Raw genomic sequence first — 27,560 nt, forward strand, 5'->3', positions numbered from 1 at the left:
ATATATATATATATATATATATAAGGGGCCATGGGCATATATATTTTATATGAGATCGATCTTCCTCAAAGTTTCGGCTTTTGATCTTTGGATGAGTATTTCTGCAGTACTTGATCTCCTACTAGTTTAACCATTTTTTACGATCCTTGGGTTAACTGCTAATTAAACACAAACATTAATTTCATATATTGTACTTAAGCTCATGCTCATAAGTATCATGCACAATGCTTGTACGCACGTACAGTTTCAACGGTCTTGATCATCATCATGCATGCAAGTCATTAATATTGGGAATGTTTTGTTTTCTTGTTTTTGGAATCTCTTTTATGGAATAATTTCTCGGACAAAGTAATTTGTTTTCATACGGACAAGTCAAGCAAGACAAAAAGTCGGTTTGAACAAAAATTAAAGTAGGGGCGAGCAAGCTAAGAGATGAACTTGTCAGTACCATACGTAGGAAGTTGTGGAGTATATACATATATATATATATATATATATATAATATATATATTGTCGTCTCCAATTTGCATCTTACACCCTTCTAGATGTTTTGAAATTTAGCAGCCTGCCTACCTGTCATTCTCTTGTGAAATATTGTACAAGAACTGACACTAATATGCCCTACAGTGGGCCGGCGTTGCTTCGCATGTCATTTTTCTTGTGTCAAGGTCTTAATTAATTACATCATATTCTAAATATTATCGAACTTCGTTTACGTATCATGTGTCCGTTAAGTAGCATTTGTGTCATGTTTCTTGTTATGTGTTAATTAAAGAAGACATGGCAATGGCTTGAATATCATCCCTGCATCTTTTACTAATCCAAATTGGGGAATTTCACATTTACTAATTGGGATCTTCGACTATGGTTTTTGAGTTCTTGCCTGAGCGGAAAGGTTAGAATTTCATGGGCTTGTTCCTTTCAAAGAGAAGTTGATTGGCCCAATCTGTACATAATGTATATTCTTGGGCCCAGAATGTCCGTTAAGATTCAAGGTCCAAATTTAATAGGTGATCGATCAGTGCCCAATCATGTATCATCTTCCACAATAAATAAGCCCAGGAAAGGGATTGTGTTGGTATCGTCACCACAAAAATAAATAATACAAAATAAACAAGGATACATGCATTGACCTATTGGATCCATAATTCACATAAATCCAGATGATTTTTTAATTGGATAATTGAGAAAAAAAAAATTATTAGGTACTCTTGATTTGTTTGTAATTAACCTACAAGGAGGAATAACAGAAGTTAATAAATTTATTTTTTTATATAAGAAAAGTGACTTTAATTAATACGATAAGAAATTATACTTGGTATGACCCTATTGCTATCGTGTAGGTTGGACAAATCCAAAGCATGTTTCTTAATTATATAATTAAATTAAATTAACAGCTTATATAAATCTATGTCACAGCCTACCCGATTCTCTATTTGTTTAGCAAAGAATAATGTTAGATACAATTTTAGAATGTACAAATTACGTGTATTTTAATAAAAATATTTGTTATTTTTTAACATTACAGATTTAAAAAAAATTTCACATGAGAGATGTGTTGGGCGTGAGTAAATAAGTATTTTGGTTGCTAAATGTTAAAAAAAAAAAATGTAACTGAATGGTAAGCATTCTCCAAATTGCAGAGATGTATAGAGCTATAATGCATTCTATTCAAAAATCCAAAGCAACGCGACTGACTTTAAACGGAAGGAGAGTTTTTAAAGGCCACTTCAAAATTCAGGGCTTTAAATAGAAGGAACAGCTCAAACGACAAGGAAGAAAGCATTAGCCTCAGCTTACCGTCTGTGATTCTGTATCCTGTAGCCTGTACTGTTTGGCTTCTTGTTTTTACCCCTCCAACCCCACTTTTGGATCATTTTGGTGAACAAGTAGTCATTATACATATCCGAACAAATTACCTGAAAACAGACAGTATTTTCCTTGAAAGGTGATTCCTTCATCCGCACAAGAAGCTTCCTTCTTTCCCTTTGCTTCTTTCCTTCCTTCGTTTTCTTGTCCTAGAAAAACCCCGGATTCTACTGCTCCATTGCGCCAAAGCTCAGTTCTTTCGAGATGGGTCTCTGGGATTCCTTTCTTAATTGGCTCCAGAGGTGACCTCTTTGAGCTTTTCTTTTCCTTTTTTTCCCTTCTCTGTGTTCCTTCTTCTTGTTTTGTGCTTTTGATTTGGGGGTTTTGTTTTGATTGTTTACGTTTTTTGGAAATTCTGCTCCTGTTCGGTTTGCCGAGAAAACACAGAAAAAATAGTGAAGTTTCGTGACGTTTGTGTGGTGCTTCCTCAGAAAACGCAGAACGCAATATAATAAGTGCAAGAGGCTTCTTTAAGTGGATTTGTGCTTCTATTTGTGCGTCTTTGTTATCTCTCAGCTCTCTGTTTCCAACTTGGGATTCTGGTTGTAGGAGGAGCATATATGGGGGAAACTCTTAATTCAAATAGTATAATTTCTTGACAACGTGAACCTTATTCTTTTTTGTTAATCTCTTTCAATGTAGTTTCAGATGTTGTCATAGTTTCATGTTCGAGCTGTATTGGTAATTGATGAGAAATGTGCCTTCTTCATCTTAGATTTGTTACTTAATCACACCCGTTAATATGTCGCATTTAAGTAGCTTTTTAATTAATTGATTGATATATAAAACTACTTAAAATGTGCAGCATCAACTGTGTCACTGAGGATGACAAATTTAAAATGAAAACTAGCATTGCATTTTGTAATTTGTCACCCTAAACAAGGAACTCGTTACAATAATGGCATAATGGATTATATAGATGCTTGGTTACTTAGAAAGTGTGGGACAAGAGAATATTGTTGTTGACAAGTATTAGTCGGCAACCATTAATCATTTTTCTGTCCCACTCACTTCAGGTAGTTGAATGGCATCGGAAGGTGTAATCAAGCTTACATGGACACCCAAATCCATGTCAATGGTTTTAGTTTCTTTTCTTCATCTCTGTGGCTTGCAAAGCAATAAATAATAAAAGCTTAACATTTTTCATTTTTCCCCAATATACTTGGAACCAAAAAGAAAGAGTACTTTGAAAATAGCCATTCAAGATGAACTTGTGCTTAATTCAAGCTGAACTTGCCCTTTCTTTGGTTTCCCTGCTTTCATCTTCAAATATTTGAAATCCAGTATGTTTTCATGTCATACTAGAAACGTATCCTTTATGAACAGCTTTATCAATTTGTGGTATTAATTGATTGTTGAATGTCCCCCATGATCTGTTGTGACTTTGCAGGATGTCATATATACAGAATTTTGAAACAATTTGTGAAATATGAGAGCATAGATAGTGTTATGCATTTCTTTAGATACAGAAATTTTAAACTGCTATGATCATGGGGACTGACTGTTGAGCTCCTTATTCCTTAATCTGCTCCAGATATTTTTCAATAAATTTGCTGTGCTATATGTAAGTTTTATAAATAGTATATGTTATAAATAGTATATGTCATTAATATTCTACGATGGTTACAAGGAACCCGTCTAGGCTTTACATAGGTTAGAAAGTTTACTCATACTGGAGACACTGTTATATTATTATGTTGTTGCGAATTCAATATTGGTGTGTTTACCATGATTGGATACTGGAAACTAAAGTTGTTTCCTTCTTACTGGCTCTGTATATCAGCCTATTCTTTAAACAGGAAATGGAACTTTCTCTCGTTGGCCTTCAGAATGCTGGAAAGACATCTCTTGTTAATACCATTGCTGTGAGTGAACGCAATCTCTTCTATTCATTCTGGTTGTGAGTGGCTTTCTCTTGACATTTAGTCGTTTTATGTTTTCCAGACAGGGGGATACAGTGAAGACATGATTCCAACTGTGGGTATCTTTTTCCTCGAATAAATTACGTAAGTCTTTTCTGATACCTGGAATATATCTTACTATGGGTTATTAATACTGTAAAACCAGGTTGGGTTCAATATGCGAAAAGTTACGAAGGGAAATGTGACAATCAAGATTTGGGACCTAGGAGGGCAAAGGAGGTTTCGTACAATGTGGGAGCGCTATTGCCGTGGTGTCTCAGCAATTGTGTAATGCCTCTAATCTTTGATCTTCTCCTCCTTGTTATATAAAAAATCTCTCTGTTATTTTTAAATACTCTACACATGCCACTGGGCATGTCATAATCTGTATAAATCGAATTTTTACTCCCTCTAGAGGCACACTGAAGCATCATCTACAGGAAAATTTTGACTCTTTGAGATAAACCTCTGATCATGTGCCATGATAAAAGTCATTTATTAATATCTATTTTCCCTGCTGGCCCATTACAGCTGTGTTTTATTAAGGTTGACTGCAGAAACTATTTTTACTCCTGGTCCAGCAGACCTGAGTTAAAATTGAAATTAGGCATCCAAGTTTGCAGTTCTGCAGAAAAGCATAGAGTTTATACGGGCATAGAACCCCATCTTGGAACTCAAGAAAATTGATGATTTGCTTGAAAATTGAATTTATCGCAAGAAAAGAAATAAATAGCAAAATGAGGTGCCATCACTTTATGTTCGTCTTCAAGGCGTTTCACTTCCTAGTTTCTTTTCCCTTTTGTGCACCTTTTTTTTCTTTGAGCGCCAGGGTGTGATTACTATGCATGCCGGTTTTATCTTTTATAAATTGCATAAAATTATGGTATCATGTGGCCATTTTCAACAAGACGGCAATATGAGGATTACCAAAATGACTGCTGTATATTTCCTCTACGCCATTTTCCAAACTCCTCAAAACAAAGGAAACTTGAAAGATCAATTCGAAATTTAAGAAGTGGAAGGGGTAGACAAAGCTGGAATCTTAATGATCTATTCCATCCAAATAGATGCAAGTCATCGATTTTTTCCTATTGCAAGTTGTCCATTTCACTAACCATATTAGCACATGATGGATGGTAGTTTCTTTGTTCAGATGGGCGTGATAGCCTCTATATGTTTCATTTAAGTCAATGGCGAAGTTATATTCAATTATATTCACTTCTTTGTTCTTGTTCATGATGGATGCAAAAACAGGTATGTAGTTGATGCTGCTGATAGAGACAGTGTTCCCATATCTCGAAGTGAGCTACATGATCTTTTGATGAAACCATCTTTAAGTGGAATTCCTTTACTTGTGCTCGGCAACAAAATTGACAAGTCGGAAGCACTTTCCAAGCAAGCATTGATGGATCAGCTGTAAGTGCAAAGAACCTTACAAAAAGTGGATTTATATTGCAAACAAATATTTGTTTCTAGTTCTCATTCTCTATATTATTTCTAAATCTTTGTTGAGTGGTTTCAGGGGCCTTGAATCACTTGAAGATAGAGAGGTGTGCTGCTATATGATCTCGTGCAAGGATTCCATAAACATAGATGTTGTCATTGATTGGCTAATCAAGCACTCAAAAACAGCAAAATGATTCATGGGTCTATTTTCTTCGGTGTTTGGATGAAGAATGAGCAAAGCCTGAGAAGCAAATTCGGTGATAAAAATCCTGCCGGGTTGAAGCTTTTCCCCAATCTGGCTTTAGTTGTGCCCCAAAATAAGTGCATTGTATAGTACTTTGGCAATTGTAGCCAGTCTTTCATGCTCTGTCACCTTTCCTTATATATTTATACTGTTTCTTTCCTGGTGTTTCTGAATTTTTCGGGGGATAGGTAGTGCTACTAGCCTGATTAGCCGGTGTTTTAATTGTTTATTTATTGATTGCTTTTTTTTTTTTCCTTGTATAATTGTCCTTCAACAAATACATTACCCCCAGCTACAATTAGAACATTGTCTTCTGATATTGAGCTCGATTATGATGATCGAGATCACTACATGAGGGACACTTTCGTCACTGCATTCAGATGTGATTTCACTACTATTTCTGCACATGAATTGTTTACTGGCAGATAAGATCATTGATGCTCTTACCTTGGAAGTCCATTGGGTATTGAATTGCATTAAAAGCTGAATTTTGCGCAGTCCTTTGAAACGTGTACATATTTCTTAAAGATTGTGTTGCAATAGTGATATTTATTATTAAAAATTTATTTTTTATGTAAATTTTGCTTTTTAAAAATATTATACAAAATTTATACATTCCACAATTATAAATATCATTTATCTTTACCATTTTCTTAGATGAATAATAAGTAAGATTAAAAGGAAGCCCAGTTCATAAAAATATAATCGCAATTGATCAGTGATTCAGTGACATGTGATATGATATTACACACAAGATCCCATTATACAGAGAGAGAGAGAGAGAGAGAGAGAGCGCAAAATTAAGCTGAAAGAGTTCATTTTATTACGCACAGGATCTCCTCCTACATTATCCACTGTTATTCTCGAACCATCTGGTGGTCATTCTATGTAAAGGATTTGCTAGAATAGAATACGTAAGATGATGAAGATGGAAGCTACAGAAATTCCATTGATGAAACTTGGATTTTCGAGGAACCCAAAACCTCCCAAAACAGACTTACAATCGTTCAGATTTTACATGCCTCTTTCCGAATCCTCTTTCCCACCTTATTGGCTTGAGTCTAACAGAATACTCATGAAAAGACATAACAGACCTTAGCTGATAAAACACAGCGTTTAACAGAATAACTAGTAAAAGACATAAAGACCTTAGCTGATAAAACACAGCGTTTAAGAGCATTAATAAAACTACATCGTTTAGTATTATTCTAGATGACAGTTGAAGCTTGCTGAAACGACACCGCATGCTTCTCCTCCTGCGCACCGTTTAATCAAAACACAAAATGCCCCCATTTGCTTTCAGCTTCTTCATTTACCCTAGCCTCCCGATTGCCCTCTTCCCAAATCAAGATCGCACCTTTCTCCTTCTTCTCCCATGGCACTCTTCATCAGTACCCTAACAATCTAAGTAGAAGCTTGGAGTTCAGAGCTTGCTAGTGATGTTGATGTTTCTAGCTTTGGATGACTTTGGGGTTGTATCTTTTGGGACAACGATAGTGAGAACACCATTCTCCACCTGACCCTTGATCTGATCCACCTTCACATTTTCCGGCAATTCTATTTCCCGAGAAAATCCCCTTTTCCCTGTGCCTCTCTCAGCCACAAGCCAAACGGCATCTTTTTCATGGGGCTCCTCATTCCCACCCTCTCCTTTGATCTGTAAGATGTTCCCCTCCTCTATCTGTACCTTTATGTCATCTTTGCTGAAACCTATTCACAGAAACTTGCTCCGTTGAGAAAACCCACAAAGAACAGACTCCAAAATTCGATTGTAAACTGTGCTAGAATATCCCCAGTTAGCGTAACCCAAGACAAAAATTACTAAAATTTGAAAACCCACGAAAAACTCCCCTCCAAAAGAAGAAGAAAAGAAAAGCCAACACGTAAAATTGCTTCGTCTAGAGCATACAACGATTCCACTTCGTGACATATGAAGTTAAACACAGCTCAACAAAATTGCTCAATCCCACTTGAGAGAGAGATAGAGAGAGAGGTGTGGTACCTGGGACATTGATCTTGAGGATATGAGCAGTAGGGGATTCGAGCCAGTCAATAAGGGCCGTCGATCCGGACCATTCCCGGAAGATGGGAGGGCTCCAGAAGAAGCGTCTAAAAGGGTGCCCAAATATACCGTCAGCCATATCGATTATGAAGTAAGCTTGTTCTGTTCTTTTCTCTTGCTCCTTCGCACTATTTGCCGCTTGGTATCACCTTATATGAAGTGGGTGATATGGTGGTGTTTTCTTACTAAGGTTCTAGAGTTCTCGGAAAGAAACCAGAAGCTCAGGAAAGAACGTATAAATAAACAAATAAACAAACGTGACGAAACCGGAAACAGAGAGAGATCGGAGAGAACCCCAGAAGGTTCTGTGGGGCTTATCCTGATTCCATGATCTCTCTTTCGTTTTGCTTTTGCCCAGGTTGATCTAATTTGACGATTTTTTATTTTTATTTTTATTTTTTTTACAATTGGAATTGCATATATTTATAAAAATATATTTATAAAAAAAAAAATATTTATAACTGTAAATTGTCGCATAATCGTCACAAACAAAGTTGATTAATCCAATCCTAGAATCGAGGTCACAAAAGAAGTATCTAAAGTAACTAATTAAAATGCCACACAATTTATCTAACTTCTTGCAGTCCATACAGTTTACGTTAACACAAATTATTAAGAGTAATGCTTCTATGTCACTAATTTATAATATTTATTTTTTTATTTGATGTGGTGTGGTTTATTAAAAATTAAAAATATATATTTAAAATAAAATGATGTCCAAAAACATAAAAGATGAAGATTAAAAATTTAGATTTTTTTTTTATTTTTTATGTTTGTATTTTTTAATTTTTTAATAAATCACGTGGTACCATATATAAAAAAAATAAAATAAAATATATAAATTAGTAGGCATAATCATTTCTTAATTAGCAACCCCGTAATTAACTGTCCTCATAATCTATGGATAAACAAGAGAACCGCTATAGGTTATTTGAGGTGCCAATGAGTTGGCAAGTAGTAAGTAGTATTCATGCGAGGGTACTTGTGAATCGAGTAAAGCCTTACGTGATTTTAGCATTAGTGGATAATCAATGGTGCGGAGCAAAATAAGGTGAGATAAATGGATAGGGTTGGAATCAAGTAAAAGTACAACGAATTAACGTTGGACTTCATCACATAGTAATTAAGGCCTGGTAGCACCTCAGCCGAATCCAGAAAGAACTCGGGCACGCATGCTCTCGTCTCAACAACTCGGCCATCTTTGTGGAATTCAAGCTCGAAGGAGAGAGAAAAGGTACGGTTGGTGAAAACAATTGTTGTCTTTTCTTCTTCTTTTCTCCACTTTCTTGTTTTATGAATAGGGGTGGCTACACAATTGGGGATGAATCACGATCCTCCCCTCCAAAACAATCTCATCCCCAACTATTTTGAGAGGGAATTGAATAATGAAATCTCTACCTCAAGAAACTTTATCAATTAGGCAAATTAGATACCCTACTTCATAAATTAGAGCATGTATAAGATTTCAAAATCATATCAGCTCGTTGTAGAATTTACGTTCATTGGATGGGAGATATGGAATACCAACAATACATATGTTTCAATTATCAACCAACTCCTAGGAATTGGTTGAAGCGGTAAGGGTCTTGGTGAGGACATGCTCTCACAAATATAAGATTTAAGAGAAATATTTTAGCCACAAAAAATTTTTTCAAATTGATATGGTTTGATGTGGTACATTAGATTATAAAACTAACGTATCATATGAAATCGTATCAGTCAGTAAGTTTACTTTTGTGGAATTTCTTTGTGATTGGAATACTTTTCAAATAATAAATCCTTGGATACAAATAATTTTTAGAGACCAAATGCTTCTTTTCCAATGCTTCTTTTAATACTGATCTCTCTTTTAACTATCAATAACCAGCGGGAAGGTATGTGAAGGCCAATTGGGATGCAACTGTAAATATTAAGGAAATAAATGCAAGTATTGGAATTATTATAAGAAACGCAGATGGTGATGTTTTGGCTTCTCTATGTGATATTGTCAATTATTGTTCGAAGCCAGCCATTGCAGAAGCTATTGCATTGAGGAGAGAGCCTTGATATTTTGCATTGAGTTGGGAATGATGACACAAGTGTGTCTGGAGGGAGATGCTGCCCAGGTTATTATCATAGCTGTTACAAGTAAGGAAGAGATATGCACTGAATATGGTGTGTTGATAGAACATGCTAGGAGGATGTTGCTTGATAGGGAACAATGGAGGGTGAACTTCGTCCATAGAGAGGCTGAAAAATTCAGTGGCTCACACACTTGCAAAGTTAGCTTGAGGGAAGAGAGGGTATAGATTGAGGAATCTCCTAACCAAGTTCTCTAATAATACTTTGCATAATAACATTGATTTGGCAGACATTATTGGAGGTTATAATTTAATATTTAAATTTCAAACTTCTGATCACGTGGATTGTTAACTTGACCGTCATTAATTATAATGTATTTTTTAAGGATTGTTAGTAAAGGATTGCTGATGTTGGCTGGATCCTAATCTTCTAATATAAAATGCTTGTCTTTCCAAACACCAATTTGTCCCTTGTGCAGAATGCAGATTGCCAAGCCGGCGAGGATGGAAAAAAGCTAAAATACAATGGAATCTTTCAGCTAGCGCTCCAACCCCCTTCCTGTTGCATAAATTATTTAACAAGCTTCCTATTGCTAAAGTCTTCGGGGCAGGCGATCATATAGCATTTTAAAATGTATATACAGATGCGAATCAAATTACAAGGAAGCTTTAAGGTCGATGAATTCTGAAACAAAACATTTTTATATAATTAGAAACCATGTTTGAAATTCTAAAGAACATGTTTCTAATCCTCATCTAATGTCGGACTGTTTCCTATGATTTCTGGATCATAGAATTCCAACAAACCAAAACAAGAAGAACCAGAATGCCAACTTCTATTATCACTTTTCCAAAGTGTCGTCGATCTTTCTTGTCTGTTTAGATCCAACTTTTCCTCGGGTTCACCTCATCTGGTCTTAAAGCAGCATTGCAGTGTGCGCTGCAACAATTCCCTATGTACAAGTCAGATATGCCCTCCTCCTAGCTTACCAAACATGGTCCTACTTGTTCCTCATCAACATGCTGTTGAGTCGTCAGCCGATTTACAAGTTTATCTAGAGCTTCCTTCATCCACAAATATTGACAAACTTCTCTTGCTTCTTGCACATTCATCTATACCAGATAACAAACATATATACCATATAAACATCAGCAATTGTTTAAAAGTCAGTTTTAATGATGCAACGTTTCGGCAAAGTAATCTCATTCGAGAGTGCTATTTGAATTTTGTGCCATACCCATTTTCTTTGACGCACGTCCTTCTCTGGCCAGAAATCTAACTGCTCTTCCACAAGCAATGGGAACATGTATCCTTCGTAATAAGTATCATGGGTTTTGCTCTTGAAATTCCAGTTACCCAATTCACGCTGCAGCAAGGAGACCTTTTATTTGTCAAAAACATTATAGATTCAAATGCTCACAATGCAAAAACAGTCACGCATCACTTCTAATGTTCATCATACAAGCAAATTTATCAGAAATTTTCACTCTCCTCCATCCTGCTACGCTGCCTAATACCCAAGAGGACCATTTCCCTTCATTTCTTGGATATGTTTTCTTTCATGCTATTTAGATAAAAAAGTTCTTCAAAATTGTCTGGGGCATGAAGTGAAACAATCATATGCTAATGCTAATGTTCAGTTGAAGCAAAAGCTTTCCGCCGGAATTGGAACTACAAGAGGAGCACTGACCTGAATAACGCCTCGTACCCCTGCTTCCTCTAGGGTCTCTCGTAAAGCCGCCTCCTTTATGGATTCATCTTTTTCCCAACCTCCCTGGTAATTACATACAGGAATCGTGTTAAAATATCTGAAACAACATGTTATTAAAATTTAATTGATATAAACACAAATCAGAAATTATATTGAATAATTTGCTCAATCAAAGACAAGACAATAATCCAGGTACCTTTGGAAACAACATCCCTTTGCCTTTCTGTGAACTGATGACAAGAACTTCTAATTCTTCTGCTTCTACCAAGGAAGTCTGCTTTGCAATCTTGTATCTGTAAGGTATACATCTGCAAAATAGAATACATAAGAGTATGGTACATTAATTTCAATTACTAAAACCATAAATTAGTCGAATCGACAAACTGGATTGACCATATGATCCTTTTTTAACATTCCACTTGCTCAGAAAAATGTTGATATTATGTTGTTGTATTTTTCCATTTAACATAAATATTAAGCAAAAAAACTGCAATTTTTAACTGAAGAACAGTAACTAATATTTTAAAGAATTCTAGATAAGGTTATAGAACACAAATCTGAAGGCTTTTAACAGAAAACCACAAGCCAAGAGACATAAATGTCGGCTCGTGGCCTCTTGACAAGAAACAAAGGGAAACAAAGAAAGAAAAACTTTGTTAAGTAACCGTGAATCCGTGATTGATTTACATCAAGTGCTCTACTTATATACAAGATGAAAAAGAGCACATGGCAAAATACAAAAGACAATCCAACAATTAACAGTTGGAAAACTAACTAACTAACAAGCTAATGAAAACTAATAAAAATACACGTGAAAAATGTGAGGAACACACAAATCTCTAAAACCAACAAGAAGTAGCTACCATCCATCACGGCCTTTTTAAGTTTCTATCCGTGTTTGTTTGACCATTTTAACTACTTAAAAATGTCAAATTTGCTATAAACCCCACTGCCTATATTTCTAACTTTAGGTCTTAAAATTGAGTCAAGACAAACAAAAAGAAATGGCTCTAGCTGCTCTACATTATGTTTTACACGCCGCTCGGAGAAAAACACCGAATTTGTCGTTCGTGTGAAATTTGGAATCCGTATATTAGGTTGCAATTTGAGAGCGTAGTCCTTGCAATCAACGCCGATTAACTCTAATCATTTCAATTTCAGGTATAGAATTAACCCATTAACACAATTTAATAGAAGAACACATTACAATGCACACAGCTTAATATTTCCCCATTTCATAATAAAGCAGAGTAATGTGAGTGAGTAAGAGAGAGAGACGAACCCCACAACTTGGCGACGACCCTTGCTGTACCGTTGCAAATGCCTTCCGGTGCGAGAAACCAAAGCAGCCATGTTTTCTTGAGACACCAAGGTCACCATATTGCTATGCCTCTCTTTTTGCGTATATCGATTGTTGAAAACAAAAGGCAAGCTTGAAACAAAGAAAACAGAGAAATCCTAGCTGCAGAGTAGCAAAGCCAAAGCCCTCTTAAAAAGAAGAAGGAAGAAGAGGACGGGATTGCTCCTTTAGCTCTATAATGATCACAAGAAAGACTGGTAATGATCCTACGGTTCGTCTCTGCTACTAGTGGATATGATGAGAGAAAAGGTGCAGCTGGACTACCCCTTTTATTACAATAATGGTGAGAAGTTGTGCTAGAGACGTCCACGTGGGACCAGCTTCAGGGAAATGCCGCTTGCACGTACCCAAGCCCACGTGTTGCTGACTAGTCTCGTAACTTTTTTACGTGGTTGTCAACATCGAACGGCGTGGATTTGTACGTATGAGGCTAGGAAAAAAAGAAATTCATAAATAAATAGTAACTCATTTCTATTTGTTGGGATATGGTACTTGAGATATGATTCGTTCTACTGAATTCACATGAAAATATGGGCGCAAGTTGAAATATGCAGGTCTTTGAGCTCGAGCTGATCCTCCTGTAGATGCTTGGTTTTGACATTTATTTCCTCTGTAAAAACTATGTGCGCGCTGATCAGTTTTAAGTAAAATTAAAAGTTTCAGTTAAAGTTAGACCCATTGAACGGATCATATCTCCTTTTTATTTTGTCACAACATACGTATTGTTAATACCTAAATTCACATAACAGGCCGGAATAGAGAAAATATGAGATCCTTAACTAATTATTCTTAATTTCTTCTCCACGAGATTTAAGAGCTGTTAAAAAATAATAAATAAATAATCTGAAAAATGTTCCTATAATCGGTTGTCATGAAGAGAGACTTATTTGTATACACAAAATCTCTTGAAATCATGATAATTTTAATAATATTATTTGCTCATGGTCATCGTTTACCAAATTAAAGTTGTTGAGTATGCATATGCATGGCATCAGAAAACAGATCTCATGGGAATAAAATACCTACATGATCAGTTCTTAGACGTTGGAATCTTTTATAGGTACTTTGTTGCCATCATGAGTGGCACTCATTGAGTGCTGATTTTGTATGACTAGTGATGGAGTGACACATGCGTATAATTTTATGCATAATATTATACATATTGAATGACAATCTAATTTTAATCATATTTATTTGTTTAATTTAAATTTCAAATTTTGATTTTTGAAATCCTCACCACCTCCAATAGTTAACACATGATCAACACGTATGGTTATCGAGTTATGTAAGTAAAATTATAAGTATAGATGGTGTTAATATCGTGTTTTGTATACTTTTGAGTCAGGTTCTAACAATTCAGATATTCAAAACTTGAGCTTGCAAACATAAAGAAAAATACAACTGGAAGAGGGCGGTCTTGGGTTCGGGAAGTCTCTAATGTCAAAATCAGTAAATTATCGTGGAAATTTATAAATAAGTGAGAGGCTCTAGGGACCAGAGAGTCTTTATCATACCTGTAACTTGTTATTTATATCATGATTTTGGGGGACAGATCGTGTCTACCTCTATGGAGTTAGTGTTATTCGCATTGTTCATTTTGTCAGAGTTTTTTAATGTTGCATGGCTCTACGACGACGTCATCAATGTAGCGTGTAACTCGAGTAGTAATGCTATTAATGAGGCGTAATTTCTCGATTTGCCTCACCTCGCTGGAGTCCTTGGTGGTCCGTTAATGCATCTTCTGTTAGAGGATCGAGGGCCCCCTATGCTTTTCGCCCGTTACGTGGACAAGCACTCAAGAACTGGACACTGTTCGAGGACTCTCCAGGTTGTCGAGTCTCATCTCCTATAGCACGTTCCTTTATGCAGGTAGTACCCAAAGCAGCCTACCCATGGGCCAAGTCGAGGATTCTACCTGTTCTGAGCTGGGCTTTCGGTTCTTGTCTCCTTAGTTGCCATTCTCAGACTCGTTGAGAAAAGGAGGTAAAATCCCCTTACATATAACATTTTCTTTTTCGAAATCATAGAGAATTTATTTATTTATTATTTCATCAAGCAATATTTAACTAAGATAAAGTAAATTTGGAGAAATGAATGTATATGTTAATGAAAAAATTAATCCCAGACATTTAAAATTAATAAGTTATTTTTATGAATGTAAATATTGAAAAAAATATTTTTTATTTATGAAATAAAAAGTTAAAAACAAGAGTCAAATACATATCCTAAGAACATCATTTCATCAAAGTCATCTCTAAAATTTAGCTAAAAGTACATGTTTTTCATAAATTCAAAATCATTCAAGCCATAACCTCACATTAGATTAATCAAAATAATAATATTTTTGATTTTTTTTTTTCATATTTTGTAACTACATTAACAATATGTTAATGAATAATTTAATTTTTATTTAAATTATTGTGAGAAACACGGGTATGATATTTCAGAATAAATATCACTTTTGAAGATGAAAAGTATGGGAAATGTTATGGAGTAGTTGGATATGATGTTTTGAAATAAAATATTATTTTTAAAGATAACAACACATGCATCTACAAATATAAAGAAAGCTAATTCATATTTGAAGTTTGAACTACTTGACTATTCTAATGCAGTTAATTTTATCTATATCCTTTCAAATTTTGAAGATGCTTTGGCTCTAATAGACACCAGCTAGAAACATATGATCCCGAGAATGATCAAATTAAGCATGCAGTAGTCAACTCACGTGTAATCTTCTAAGAAGTACTGGATGATAATGGAGAACAACTCTTTTGTCCTTTGTATCGAAGTTGATACCTCTGCCATGGAAAAGCATGAGCCTCGTGCATCCCGCCCGCCCATGGAGAAAACCATAAGATTAAGATCAACGCCTTTTATTTATATTTATTTTGCATAATTTTCAACTCCTGCAGAGTGCAGAATCCAGATGTCAATTAGGCTAGGTTTGGGAAGTGAGATGAGAATTTTGTATTTTATTTTAAAATTTAAAATATTAAATTTTAATATTATTATTATTTTAGGATTTGAAAAAGGTGTATTGAGATTTTAAAAAATTGAATTATTTATTATATTTTGTATGAAGATTTAAAAAAAGTGTAATGATGAGATGAGATAAGATGAAAATTTTGTGTTTAGTTTGAGGGCCCAAACCTGCCCTTAATGTACAGGCCTGCATGCTGCATGCATCTAATTATCGGTAGAAATATTTTATTTAATAATTAAAACATAAAGCTTATATATCCATCAATCATACGTACATTGGTCGATCGATCGGTTGGATTTAACTTAACATAATTATAATTTATCATTATCGTTCATTAAAATACTTAACATAATTATAATTTATCATCTTGTTAAGAGATTTAACTGTTAAAATCAACATAAAATCATGAGTAACATTCCAAATAAACAAGTCTTATGCAGATATTTTGTAACAAAATGAGTCTAATTAAAAAAGATTAATTTTTTTTTCTATATTTTTTAAGTGGGGTTCATTTTTGTATAAAGAAACTATGCGGGACTTGTCTGCTTGTACCAATCATTTTTCTATGTACATATAATACAAAGTCTTTAATCTAGAAAGTGAGGGAAGTATATATAGAAAAAAGTGGTATATATGATCATGCATCCAGAAAATTGTGAATTGTTAGCTAATGAGTTGCGTCTCAGTGTGCATTATGCTGCATGGCCCCCGCCCCTTTCTAGAAATAAATACATTGAGAAATCTGAGAGTGAAACACCTTTTAATTTATTATTTGTAGTGGTAGTACTACTACATGCATATATATATATATATATATATATATATATAGACATGACTCCCTTTCGAGCGGATCACAGTATCAAACTCACCCTTATATGTTATCATCAAGAATCAAGCATCTTTTCATGTGAATCTCTGCCACAGCAATCATGCTAACAATTAAATTTTTTTTTTTAAAGATAAATAATGATATTGTAACGTGATATATATCAGATCACGAAACAGTATACTTCACAATATTTAATTAAATATTAAACATTTGCATGAGACCCGGCCAATTATATATTAAGATTAATGAATGTTATGATATATTTAAATATTAACGGATGACACTAACTTAACCTTTTTTACACCACCTTTACTACTACTTTACTATTCATCTATTTTTTTCTCCTATTGCTATTTTAATTTGGATTAAAAATTTCAAAATATAACCTTTTTGAATAATTTAGAAGAAAATAAATCCAATCAACTAACATAATCATGTAATTTAATTAAAAATAAATTTAATTTTATAAAAATTGACCTTCTTTGAGTCATGTAATTGCTCTTTGAGTCAATTTTATAAAATTGAATTTATATATTTTGAATTAATTTACATTATTACGTTGGTTAATTGAATTTATTTTATTCTACATTATACAAGAATGTCATATTTTGAAATTTTTAATCTAGATTCAAAGATTAAAGGAAAAAGATAATTGGATAGTAAAACAGTAGTAATAAAGGTGTAAGGGTATCATTACCCTATTAGGTACTGCTACTCCCACAGAAAATTTGGTACCGAATGGTCTAAATTATTATTTTTTTTTTTCTGATCAATTTTTAAACTCTTTTAAATATTTTAAAAATAAAAAATCATTCCTTAATCCTAGTGACATGTTGCTGTAGGAATCTCGTGTGCTTGTATTGGTCAAGTAGTGTTCAGTTTCTAATTAATCAACTTCACACCACCCATGCATTTTTACAATACTTACAAATCCAACGTACATCTGGCTGCATAAGTAGCAAATTGAAATTTACAATACGCCATACGCCACAAAAAACATGCCCTAGCTCTTAATTAGTAACTCTTCAGATTATTGGCAAACATGTCGTGATGGGCATGTTTGTTATAAATTAAAAGAATAAAAAGTTCATGGATGAGACAAAGAAACCGCAATATATAAGTCATGCGGCCATGTTGCTTTCTTTCTTTGAACAATTTGCCTATTATTTTATAATTATATTTGAAACTGAAAAATATGGAGATCAGCCGTACGTGCATCATCAGAGTAGTAGTGGTGATCCCTGGGAAATTTCCAAACAAGTGTAGGGAAAATGACATTTCACTAATTGGCGAATGCATGCACTTTCTGATCTTCCACGCAACATCCACTTCATCTTCTACTTTTGTAATTAGCAGGCAAAAATGATTGATTTTGTTGACTTTGAGGATTACTACACTTCTTAATATAAATTTAGTAAACGACACTTGTTAGTTAAAAGTTATTTAAATCGCGTATCGATATTAATATAATTTTTTTATTAAAAAGAATTAAAAATAAAAAAAATTTTAAAAAAAAATCATATATCTTGTAAAAATTATTTTTATCTTCAATTTATACCATTTTATTAAATAAATGTCTTATATATCAACATTAATATACAATTTAGTGCGGGGACTTATATTAAATTTTTCCTAAAGGGAAAGGAAAATATTCCTATTCACTCTTTCGGCGGACCAAATTTTGATCTTGTCTTTGCGTGCGTGGGATTATCGATCGAGGTTAGGTCCCTTTAATTAAAGACCTAGCCAAAAGCTAGCCAGACCTAATTGGTCTCTTTTCTTTCATTTTTTTTTTTCTGGGATTTTAATCAAATGGCTTTCGTGCCCACCAATACCATGCATTCACGTGTACGTACGTACACACGATATTATCCATTATCCATTGATTTGAGACTCTTGATGGCCTTTTTCATTAGCGAAAAAAAGTTTCCTTTTTTGCTCTGCTAGGGTTTTAACTTTTTCTTTCGTAAACCTAAGTCCTCTGCATGGCGGCGGTTGATGGCCAGCCTTCCATGGCTGGTCCTCCTCGGTCGTATACTGATCTTTTTTCAACTGCTCCCCAACCATTGCCAAAGGTGATTGTTCCGTTCAGGCAACCGAAATACATGGAAGGTGAAGTTTTTTTCTCCTTCTCTTTTGAGGAAATTCTCAAAACTTCGAAACCTTTCAGATTCTCCATAGTTGTAAAATTCTTACGACATAGACCCTCTCTCGATAGCATCCGTGCCTTCATCCGAAGCCGCTGAGGTCTGTCATCGATGCCCGTTGTTTTGGCCATGCAACGCCCTAGAAATATATTCATTCGCATGATTAACGAAACTGACCTTCATAAGGCCTTGTCAAGGGAGTCGTGCGATATAGAAGGTGTTCCATACCGTCCTTTTGCTTGGTCTCCTGAGATTGATGAAGATCTGGAACCGCCGTTTGTTCCTGCTTGGGTGTTTTTACCGGGCCTTCCTCCCAACTTTTACCACTCTTCTGTACTCGAGATGCTTACGGCACCGATAGGGAGATATATCCGTCGCGATAATCCCACGACGTGTGCCACTCGCACAGATAGGGCTCGGGTCTGCTTAGAGATTGATGCCTCAAAGGAGCAAATCTCTCATTTTTGGATTGGTATTCCGGGGATGCCAAGAAGCCGTAGGCAGGAGATCATATATGAGACTTTGCCGGCTTACTGTTTGAAGTGTCGCTGCCAAGGCCATAATCAAAAGACTTGTCGATATGGAAGAGACCCGAAACCTAAGGAAAAAGGAGGAAAGATTTGGGTGAAGAAATCTGAACAATTAAAGGCTAAGGGGGAGAACATTGATAGTGCCTGTCTGAATGCAGTTTTTGTGACTAATTCTACAGCAGAGAAAACTTTAGTTCCGGTTGATGGCGTGGTGATATCTGATCAAGGAGAACTTAGTAAAGAAGACCCACGGTTTGTCGAGCAGATGCAAGAGGTCTCGGAGGAGCATTTGATGATGGTTGTTCCTGACTTGGTTGATGAGAATATGGCTGCCAATACTCACGAGGTTATCCAGAAAGCTGTGAATGATGTTGAATTTCCGTTGGATAATTTTGCCGATGAAGATGATGCGGGTCAAGGCACTGTGGGTATGCCGAAGTCTGGTTTGTGTGAGGACGCTTTTGGCATGGGGTCTCGTTTTGAGGTCCTTTATGAAGGTAAACAGCCTAGCACCGTGGCGCTTGTTGAATATGGGCCCAGCTTTCCTTTGGAACGAATTATAGTTGAGGAGCTTAATGAAGAAGTTGATGAAGAATTGGCCCATGATGGGTGTATACATGCCCAGTACGGCTGTGACCCAGTTTGTGCGGATGATGAACGTGAGAAAAATTGCATTGATGGCTTTGTTTGCTCTGATTCTGATTCAGACGGGGTCTTTGAACATCTATCTAAGGAAAATCTTGTGGTCTCAGACTCGGATATTCAGTCAGGTAAACAATGTAAAGGGAAAGGTATTAAATTAAGGGTGTCTTCTAGGGTTGTAAGCAAGCCCTCCCGCCTTAATTTATGAATAGTTCTTTCTTGTATTGGAATGCTCGGGGTGTGGGGACGTCAAGAAAGCGTCTTAAAAATATGGTTTTGAAGTTCCATCCTAAAATCCTTGTTATTGCTGAGCCTATGGCTAGTAAATCTAGGTTAGCTATGTGGTGTGATAGATTGCATTTTGATTATTGTTGTTCTAATGTTGATGAAGGTGGTAAATTATGGATGTTTTGGTCTAAGGATTTAAATTTAGTTGTCGAGTGTATGGGAGATCAATTATTGACTGTTCGTATTTCTAATTTGCATGATTTCCGGATTACTTTTGTTTATGCAAAATGCTCCTATTTGGAGCGTCGAAGAATGTGGGATTCGTTGATGGGTGCTAATTTTCATCAACTTCCTTGGATGGTGATGTGTGATTTTAATATTATCAGAAATGACTCTGAGCGTAGAGGTGGTAGGCCTAGGTTGGCACTGGCGATGGAGGAGTTTAATGGTTGGGTGGGCGCTTGTGGGCTCCTTGATATGCCTTTCCGTGGAAATTCTTTATCTTGGTGTAATGGTCATTCTGGAAGCTCCAGCCATTGGGCGCGTCTTGATCGTTGTTTTTTTAATACTGCGGCTCTTGATACTTTTCCTGATGCTACTGTGGAATACTTGGCTCGTACCTCTTCGGATCATGCGCCGATGACGGTCTTGTTGGAGAATCAGTTTGTTCGGTATGGTTATCCTTCCTTTAAATTTCAACAAATGTGGGTTTCTCATGCTCAGTTTTTTGATTGTGTTTTGCACTCTTGGAATAATAATGCTATTGGGGGGTCTCGTTTGTATATACTTGTTAACAAACTTAAAAGACTAAGAACTGTTTTGAGAATTTGGAACAAGAAAGTTTTTGGGAGAACAGATACTCACATTGCGGCTCTTGAGGATCGGATAAAGGGCTTGGAGGCCAGTTTGCAATCTGAGTATACCGAAGACGTGGAGGACGACCTTGTTGCCTCCCAGTTAGAGCTATCAGTTTGGATGGATATGGAAGAAAAACGTTTAGCCCAACATGCTAAACAAGATTGGATTCAGAAGGGCGAAGCTAGCTCTAATTTCTTTCGAGCTATCAGTCGTCGTAATCATAAAGAGGTGAAAGAGATGAAATTAGAAGATGGTTATATTCTTTCCTCTCCAGAGCAGATCCACGAAGGGGCTATCTCTTATTTTTCTCAATTCTTGGAGGCTGGCATTGTCCGTGTAGAGCCGTGCCTGGGAGATTTAGTTCAACCAATTATCTCGCAGCGTGACAATGATTTTATTTCTCATGTTCCTTCATCTCGGGAAGTCTATGATGCTCTATGCTCCATTCCGGAAGATAGTAGCCCGGGTCCTGATGGATTTGGGTCGGGCTTCTATCGATCTTGTTGGCATATAGTGGGTTCTGATGTTATTGATGCTGTGGCAGAATTTTTTCGAGGTATGGCCCTTCCACCTTTTTTTAATGCAACTTTTTTTATTTTAATTCCTAAAGTGGATAATCCGACGAGTTTTGATAAGTTTAGGCCTATTAGTCTTTGTAGTGTGTTCTATAAAATTTGTACTAAAATTATGGTTAACCGTATCTCCCCTTTGCTTGCTAAAATTATTTCTCCTGAACAATGAGCCTTCCTTCCGGGTCGTAGCATTTTTGAAAATATTAGTCTCACTCAAGAGATGATTCACTCTATTAATAAACCTGCTCATGGTGGGAATGTTGTTTTGAAAATTGACATGGCTAAGGCCTATGATAGTGTAGATTGGTCTTTTATTTTGCATGTTCTTAAAGCTTTTGGATTTTCTGAATTTTTTTGTATGTTGATTCGTCATTGCATCACTAATCCTTGGTTCTCAGTGGTTATGAATGGTGTTCCCAAAGGTTTTTTTAAAGGTGGGCGTGGGTTGCGTCAAGGTGACCCCATCTCTCCTTATTTATTCATTCTTGTGGAGGAAATTTTTTCGAGGATGATAAAAAATCAGGTTCAAATGGGTAAGATCATTCCGTTTGTTCATCCGAGAGGTTCCCCTATTATTTCTCACTTGCTTTATGCAGATGATGTGGTGATTTTTTGCAATGGGGGCAAGGCATCTTTGAAAGCCATTACTGAAGTGTTGAAGACTTATGAACTGTGGTCGGGGCAAGCAGTGAGCAAACACAAATCCTCTATTTTTTTCTCTTCTCAGGTTTCTGTATCTAGTCGTCGGGCTCTTCTTTGCTTCACTGGTTTTACGGAAGGAAGTTTTCTTTTCAAATATTTGGAAGTTCCTATTATTTCAGGACGTATTAAGATTTCTCATTTTGATGATTTGATTGCCAAAGTTCAGTCCAGATTGGAGGGATGGTAAACCAGATTGCTTTCCAGTGGTGCGCGATTGATCCTTATTAAACATGTGCTTCAAAGTATTCCTGTGCATAGCCTTTCTATTCTTAAGACGCCAAAAGCCGTGATTGAGAAACTTCAGAGAATTATCAATACCTTCTTTTGGGGCTTTAAAGATGGTAAAGCTAAGAAAAAATGGCGTTCTTGGGGAGATATTTGTAAGCCTGTCACGGAAGGTGGGCTGGGAATTCGTAGCCTGCAAGACGTACAGTCTTCTCTCCACATGAAGTTAGCTTGGAACCTTTTGCAAGGTACTTCTCTTTGGTCCCAGTTTTTCTTTGCTAAATATATTGGTAACAAACATATTTCTATGGTGGATCCTAAGAAAGGGTCTATTTTTTGGAAGATGATTTTGAACAACATTCTCTTAGTGCAAGCTAATTCTAAATGGAGAGTTCGGGAGGGTAAACTATTTTTTTGGCATGATAATTGGGCGGATGATGGCCCTCTTTGTGCTAACACTACGATTTTTGATAAACCAAACCTAAAATTGGAAGATTGTAAAAATGGGTTGGATTGGAATATGGAGTTTCTTTCTCAATTGGTTGGACATCATAAAGCTGAGGAGCTCATTTTGAAGCTGGGTCGGGTTAAAAGTGGGAAAGATATGTTGATTTGGCTCCCTAATGCCGACGGACACTTCTCTACTAAAAGTGCATGGAATTGTATTCGCATGAGGGGTCCAGAGTTCCCTTGGGCAAAATGGGTATGGCATCCTGCTCTTCCCAAAAAAATGTCTATAACTATGTGGAAGGCCATACATGATTGTCTTCCTGTTGATGACAGAATTTGCAGAATTGGTATTTCTATCGTCTCAAGATGCGATTGTTGTTCCAATCATAATTATGAAGATGCTAATCATTGTCTTGCGAGAGGGGAATTTGCTAAAAAAATTTGGCGTCTATGTTCGGTGGTTCTTGGTGTTCCTTGGATGGAAGGTGGTTCTTGGAGACAGATGGTGGAGTGTTGGTATAGGCGGGCAAAAAATTCTAATCGCCCTGGTCAATTGCTGGGTCTTCTTTCGGCTATCATTACTTGGAGATTATGGGGTCGTCGTTGTAAGGCTAGGATGGAAGGCTTGATGGAATCAGTCCAACAGGTTTGGTGCTCCATTAAATATTGGGTTTCTTGGATTGCTTTAAAACTCAAGGATGTCAATTTGCTCTCTCGGCGTGATGAATGTATCCTACATTGTTTCAATATGCCATTAAATGTCATGCGTAAGGAATTTATTTTCTCAGTCAAATGGAAGCCACCTAAGCAAGGTTGGGTTAAACTAAACGTAGATGGTTGTTCTCTTGGTAATCCGGGTCCTTCGGGTGTCGGAGGTATCATTCGGGATGATAAAGGTGATTTGCTGAAGCCACTGGGCATAATTCTAATAATTATGCAGAATTGATGGGTTTACTGCATGGGCTTCGTCACATTGGTTTGTTGGGTATTTCTTCTATGGAGATTGAACTAGACTCCATGTTAGTGCTTAAATGGTTGAGAAATCAGAGATGTGGCCTGTGGTACATGGAAGATTATTGGGATGAAATCTAGAGCCGTATAGCTGGGCTTAATGTTTCTCTTGTTCACTGCTATAGAGAATGTAATTCGGTTGCTGATGGGTTTGCTAAAATGGGTGCCAAGGGTCATTCTGGCTCTTAGTTTTCTTTATCTGCGCTGCCTGCTCCCATTAGAGGTAATATACGGCTGGACAAAGGGGGTCTTCCCTATATTCGGAAAGCTCGAAGACGTTGCTAGTGGGTTTTGGGCACTGGTTTATCTACAGGTATGGTTTCTTTTTTCATTGCGCTCAGTTTATTTTTCTTACTCTTTGTTGGTGCAGGTTTTTTTCTTGCAGGTTTTTGGTTTTGTATTATTTAGTTTTTTTTCTCTGGTTTTTTGGATACCAACTGTATTGTGTTTGAGTTTATGGTTTTTTTGGAGCCTTGGGTTTTGGTTTATTTTATATTTGTAGCCCCCAGGCCTCGGGATGTAACCACGGTATTCCTCCGTCATAAGTGAGGGCTTATTAATAAAATTTGGGACGGAGCTACTATGTGAGTGGCTTCCGGCTCTTTAAAAAAAAAAAAAAAGACTCTTGACGTTTGTCGGCGGAGCACTGTAATTTGTACGTTTTGTGTGCGACTGCGTGACGTTAATTTTCTAAAAAGTCTAATGAAATCATATTGTGTTTGAACTTTGAACCAGCTCCATCTATTTTTATCCATTTTATTTTGAGAGCCTCTATATTTCGAAATTGTTCCATTAGCTCTTAAGTAGATGATCAGCATCAGTACTCGTCAGGGCAGCCTGAGTTTCTTTTATCGGACTAGGCCGGGGCGGATAGCTTGGAAGCTAGCACATGTAGCACAGAGCAGGATGGATGAAATGAGCTCAAGAGTAGTGTTGTTATTCGTTTTGGTTATAGACACAAGCAAACTGCATATATGTGTGTGTGTGTGTGTGTGTGTTGTGGGAGAGCGACGAGTTTTTTTGTTGCTGACAACAATTCAGAGCGAGCTTGCTGATATTTACTCCTATGTCTATCTGTTAGAATCAGCCAATGCTATCACCTCAGAGGCGCCTTCTTCATCTTCAGCTGTCCAGCCGCTTCAGTTCATTTCACAAGATCCTTCTCAATCTTCTGAGACAGGCCCAGCCACATGAACTAGGAGCCCTCCTAGCTCGTTAACTTCATTGCCTCTTGTTCTGATAATAGAACAACATGGAGCAAGACAAATATTCTACATATATAGCTAGACCCGAAACCTAAGACCTCTCAGGCGCTTGATACGGAATCTAAGTGTGAATGCCTTAATTTGCAAAACAGACTGGAGGGAAGAAAGAATTATTCCCGACTTACGATGGTGATTCGCAGGAGCGGAACCAGAAAATCTAGTTTGGGGGGGCTAAGTTAAAAAATAATAATTTTGAGGGGGTCAAATACTAATTTTTATATAATCTACTTTATAAAAAACACATTCTAAAACTTAATTTTTATCAAATTTTAAAAATTTTGGGGGGGCCAAAGCCCCCCCAAGCCATAAGGTAGTTCCACCCCTGGTGATTCGAATACAGTGTTATTTGCATTTATCCAAAAAATAAATAATAAAAACACAATTAGAAATAAATAAATGGAGACACATGGATTTACGTGATTAGGCATACTATCTACGTCTACGGGTTGTTTGGATAGCAATATCCATTGTAATGGGTGATTTTACAATATCTCTTGAACTCACATATCTCACATTACAATAGAAGAATTCAAGATTTTAGGAGGTTGAAGACGATGCCTCCATTGAGAGAAGACTTGTTGGAGTCATTGTGCATACGGAGCTTCTCTGGAGAGCCTATCAGATTTGTGAAAATCTTCTCTTTATATAGAGATCTATTTCTTTTGAGTGATTGATTTCAACTTACTTTGTGAAGTTTTTTCATTTTATAAGTCTGAATCTCTTTCATTTTAAGAGTTTGATTGTATTTTCTTATCTCTTATTAGCCTTATCACTTAACTTGATTTTTGACTTTATCTCGAGGTTAAATTATAGACTGTTGATTTGATCCCTACACTAAGAATTGCCACCTTAACAAAACATAAAAAAGATTAGAACCTTTAAGAGTTTATTAATTGAAGGCCTGCAAAAATACAATTCAAAGATTCATTCCAATAGGAATTCATGCCACTTCTCACTAAGGATTAATCAACATCATCTGTGATGCAGATGCCAACCTTTTTCGTACTGAATTCGAGTAGGGCTTCAAAAGAGGCCGAGTAACTACTCATGGACCAGGCCTTCCCTTCTTTCGGCCTGGGCTCATGAACTTGCATCTTCATCGGCAAAAGATCACTTTTTTGCTTTCATGGCCTTTCCTAGTTGTAGGCCTATGATCCCATCAAATTCAAACATATTAATATGTGCTTAGTTTCCAGTAATTTTTTTTTTTTTCCAGGCCTGACGTTTGCTTTGCTAGCTAGTTTGATGCTTGCAAAAATACAAATGCTGCAAATCCTAGATTTAGAGCAAATGCACCGGTGTTAGTGTTATCCATCTATCTATCTTTATATATAAATATATATATATATATATATTGTATGTACTAGAGCAAAAATCCTAGATTTAGAGCAAATATCACTCACATTGTATATGCATGGTATACATCACTAGCTAGCTAGCTCATGCCATGCTTGCAACTGGCTCCGTTTGACTCCCCAACTCAACTCAGTATAATTCATTTTTAAACCATCCAAACAACCACTTAAACAGCATCCGGAAAGAACTTGATTGAGGCTTTGTTTGGCAAGTGAGAATACATCACTACTATTCTTTATTTTATTATTACTTTTTACCTACTTTTTGTTACTATTTAATATTTTATTATTATTTTTTCATTACTTTTTTACTACTATTCACAAACATTTTTAACACTTCTCAACACTTCTCACTACCCAAACGTATCAGTCTACACTGTTTGATGTAACCGTCTAGACCAATGGTAGAAATTCTGCAGTGAGCACATGATGCCTACAAACCGGTGGCTGGGAAAAATAGAAAGTAATATTGTCTATTTTGCCCCTAGTTAATTTGACGTGGATGGCTGCAAGTGCAGCTTGAAGAAATTTTTTTACCATTTGGTGCCGATATAGTATTTTTGATATATTAGATGAATAGTTGAATATAACGATGACATTAATTTATTTTACAACTTTTTATAAATATATTTAGACTCATTTTAATATTTTAATACATTTAAATTTATTTTAAATAGATCTCATAAAATTCATTTAATTATCTCAATTCATTATTATTCAAAAAAAATTCAACTAAACTCAATACAACTTAATATCTAAACGCAGCCCAAGTTTGGAGGCAAAATTTGGAATTTATCCAAAACTCTGCTTGTGACTTGCGTGAACGTAATGAAAAGCTAAAGGAACAAATTTTTTTTAATTATTATTTTTAAACAGTTTCATTCAAAGATTGATTTGCTTCAAATGGAAAGAGCTTTTTTTTGGGAAAAACATTGGTTTCGGACGTCGTGGATACGTACTCGGGAACTTTTTCGGTAGAAATTAGAATATGTTCGCTCTTTGGTAAAGCAGACTGTAATTAGTCGCCCAATCAAACCATCTTGTAATTATCATCCAGCTGCTAACCCTTGTAGATTACAGTTAGATATCATCATAGATGCACAAAG

General features: G+C 36.0%; 4 protein-coding genes and 1 long non-coding RNA gene across 8 annotated transcripts; 3 read left to right on the top strand and 2 right to left on the bottom strand.

Moving 5' to 3' along the window:
• The first annotated feature begins 1,891 nt into the window (after positions 1-1,891).
• On the top strand, positions 1,892-5,862 carry LOC109019554 (ADP-ribosylation factor-like protein 8c). 4 transcript variants are annotated; one of them, XM_019001857.2, is made up of 6 exons: positions 1,892-2,111; positions 3,653-3,734; positions 3,814-3,846; positions 3,937-4,058; positions 5,025-5,186; positions 5,293-5,862. In XM_019001857.2, the coding sequence occupies exons 1-6, from the start codon at positions 2,074-2,076 to the stop codon at positions 5,408-5,410; spliced, it is 555 nt and encodes a 184-aa protein (XP_018857402.1). In that variant the 5' UTR covers positions 1,892-2,073; the 3' UTR covers positions 5,411-5,862. The 4 variants fall into 4 exon arrangements, with proteins under 4 accessions (XP_018857402.1, XP_018857405.1, XP_018857404.1 ...); XM_019001860.2 differs by lacking the exon at positions 1,892-2,111 and adding an exon at positions 2,191-2,363; XM_019001859.2 differs by lacking the exon at positions 1,892-2,111 and adding an exon at positions 2,416-2,454.
• A 288-nt stretch (positions 5,863-6,150) lies between these two features.
• Positions 6,151-7,794, bottom strand: LOC109018804 (15.7 kDa heat shock protein, peroxisomal-like). Its single transcript, XM_019000989.2, has 3 exons — positions 7,463-7,794; positions 6,865-7,170; positions 6,151-6,344 (listed from the first exon to the last, which is right to left on the bottom strand). Exons 1-2 carry the CDS (start codon positions 7,599-7,601, stop codon positions 6,884-6,886), a joined length of 426 nt encoding a protein of 141 aa, XP_018856534.1. The 5' UTR covers positions 7,602-7,794; the 3' UTR covers positions 6,151-6,344; positions 6,865-6,883.
• A 573-nt stretch (positions 7,795-8,367) lies between these two features.
• On the top strand, positions 8,368-9,921 carry LOC109018803. The gene is made up of 2 exons (XR_002000661.2): positions 8,368-8,756; positions 9,390-9,921. It is a non-coding gene; the product is annotated as an uncharacterized LOC109018803 (long non-coding RNA).
• Positions 9,922-10,265: 344 nt separating this feature from the next.
• Positions 10,266-12,890, bottom strand: LOC109018802 (nudix hydrolase 18, mitochondrial-like). The gene is made up of 5 exons (XM_019000986.2): positions 12,577-12,890; positions 11,491-11,602; positions 11,274-11,357; positions 10,821-10,949; positions 10,266-10,695 (listed from the first exon to the last, which is right to left on the bottom strand). The coding sequence occupies exons 1-5, from the start codon at positions 12,672-12,674 to the stop codon at positions 10,564-10,566; spliced, it is 555 nt and encodes a 184-aa protein (XP_018856531.2). The 5' UTR covers positions 12,675-12,890; the 3' UTR covers positions 10,266-10,563.
• Positions 12,891-18,775: 5,885 nt separating this feature from the next.
• LOC109018801 lies at positions 18,776-20,659 on the top strand. The gene is made up of 2 exons (XM_019000985.2): positions 18,776-19,916; positions 20,403-20,659. Exons 1-2 carry the CDS (start codon positions 18,776-18,778, stop codon positions 20,657-20,659), a joined length of 1,398 nt encoding a protein of 465 aa, XP_018856530.2.
• The last annotated feature ends 6,901 nt before the right edge of the window (positions 20,660-27,560 follow it).

This window comes from Juglans regia, chromosome 10 (genome assembly GCF_001411555.2).
Source record: "Juglans regia cultivar Chandler chromosome 10, Walnut 2.0, whole genome shotgun sequence".
NCBI lineage: Eukaryota > Viridiplantae > Streptophyta > Magnoliopsida > Fagales > Juglandaceae > Juglans > Juglans regia.

Excerpts from the sequence above, each read along its gene's own strand:
- LOC109019554 (XM_019001857.2), top strand. The coding sequence starts at position 2,074 with ATGGGTCTCTGGGATTCCTTTCTTAATTGGCTCCAGAG. Across the intron at positions 3,735-3,813 it reads CTCTTGTTAATACCATTGCT|ACAGGGGGATACAGTGAAGA; the intron begins GTGAGTGAACGC and ends TATGTTTTCCAG. Across the intron at positions 5,187-5,292 it reads CAAGCATTGATGGATCAGCT|GGGCCTTGAATCACTTGAAG; the intron begins GTAAGTGCAAAG and ends GAGTGGTTTCAG.
- LOC109018804 (XM_019000989.2), bottom strand. The coding sequence starts at position 7,601 with ATGGCTGACGGTATATTTGGGCACCCTTTTAGACGCTTCTTCTGGAGC. Across the intron at positions 7,171-7,462 it reads CCTCAAGATCAATGTCCCAG|GTTTCAGCAAAGATGACATA; the intron begins GTACCACACCTC and ends TTCTGTGAATAG.
- LOC109018802 (XM_019000986.2), bottom strand. The coding sequence starts at position 12,674 with ATGGTGACCTTGGTGTCTCAAGAAAACATGGCTGCTTTGGTTTCTCGC. Across the intron at positions 11,603-12,576 it reads GGTCGTCGCCAAGTTGTGGG|ATGTATACCTTACAGATACA; the intron begins GTTCGTCTCTCT and ends TCTATTTTGCAG. Across the intron at positions 10,696-10,820 it reads ACGTGCGTCAAAGAAAATGG|ATGAATGTGCAAGAAGCAAG; the intron begins GTATGGCACAAA and ends TATCTGGTATAG.
- LOC109018801 (XM_019000985.2), top strand. The coding sequence starts at position 18,776 with ATGATTAACGAAACTGACCTTCATAAGGCCTTGTCAAGGGAGTCGTGC. Across the intron at positions 19,917-20,402 it reads AGACTCGGATATTCAGTCAG|AAATGACTCTGAGCGTAGAG; the intron begins GTAAACAATGTA and ends TAATATTATCAG.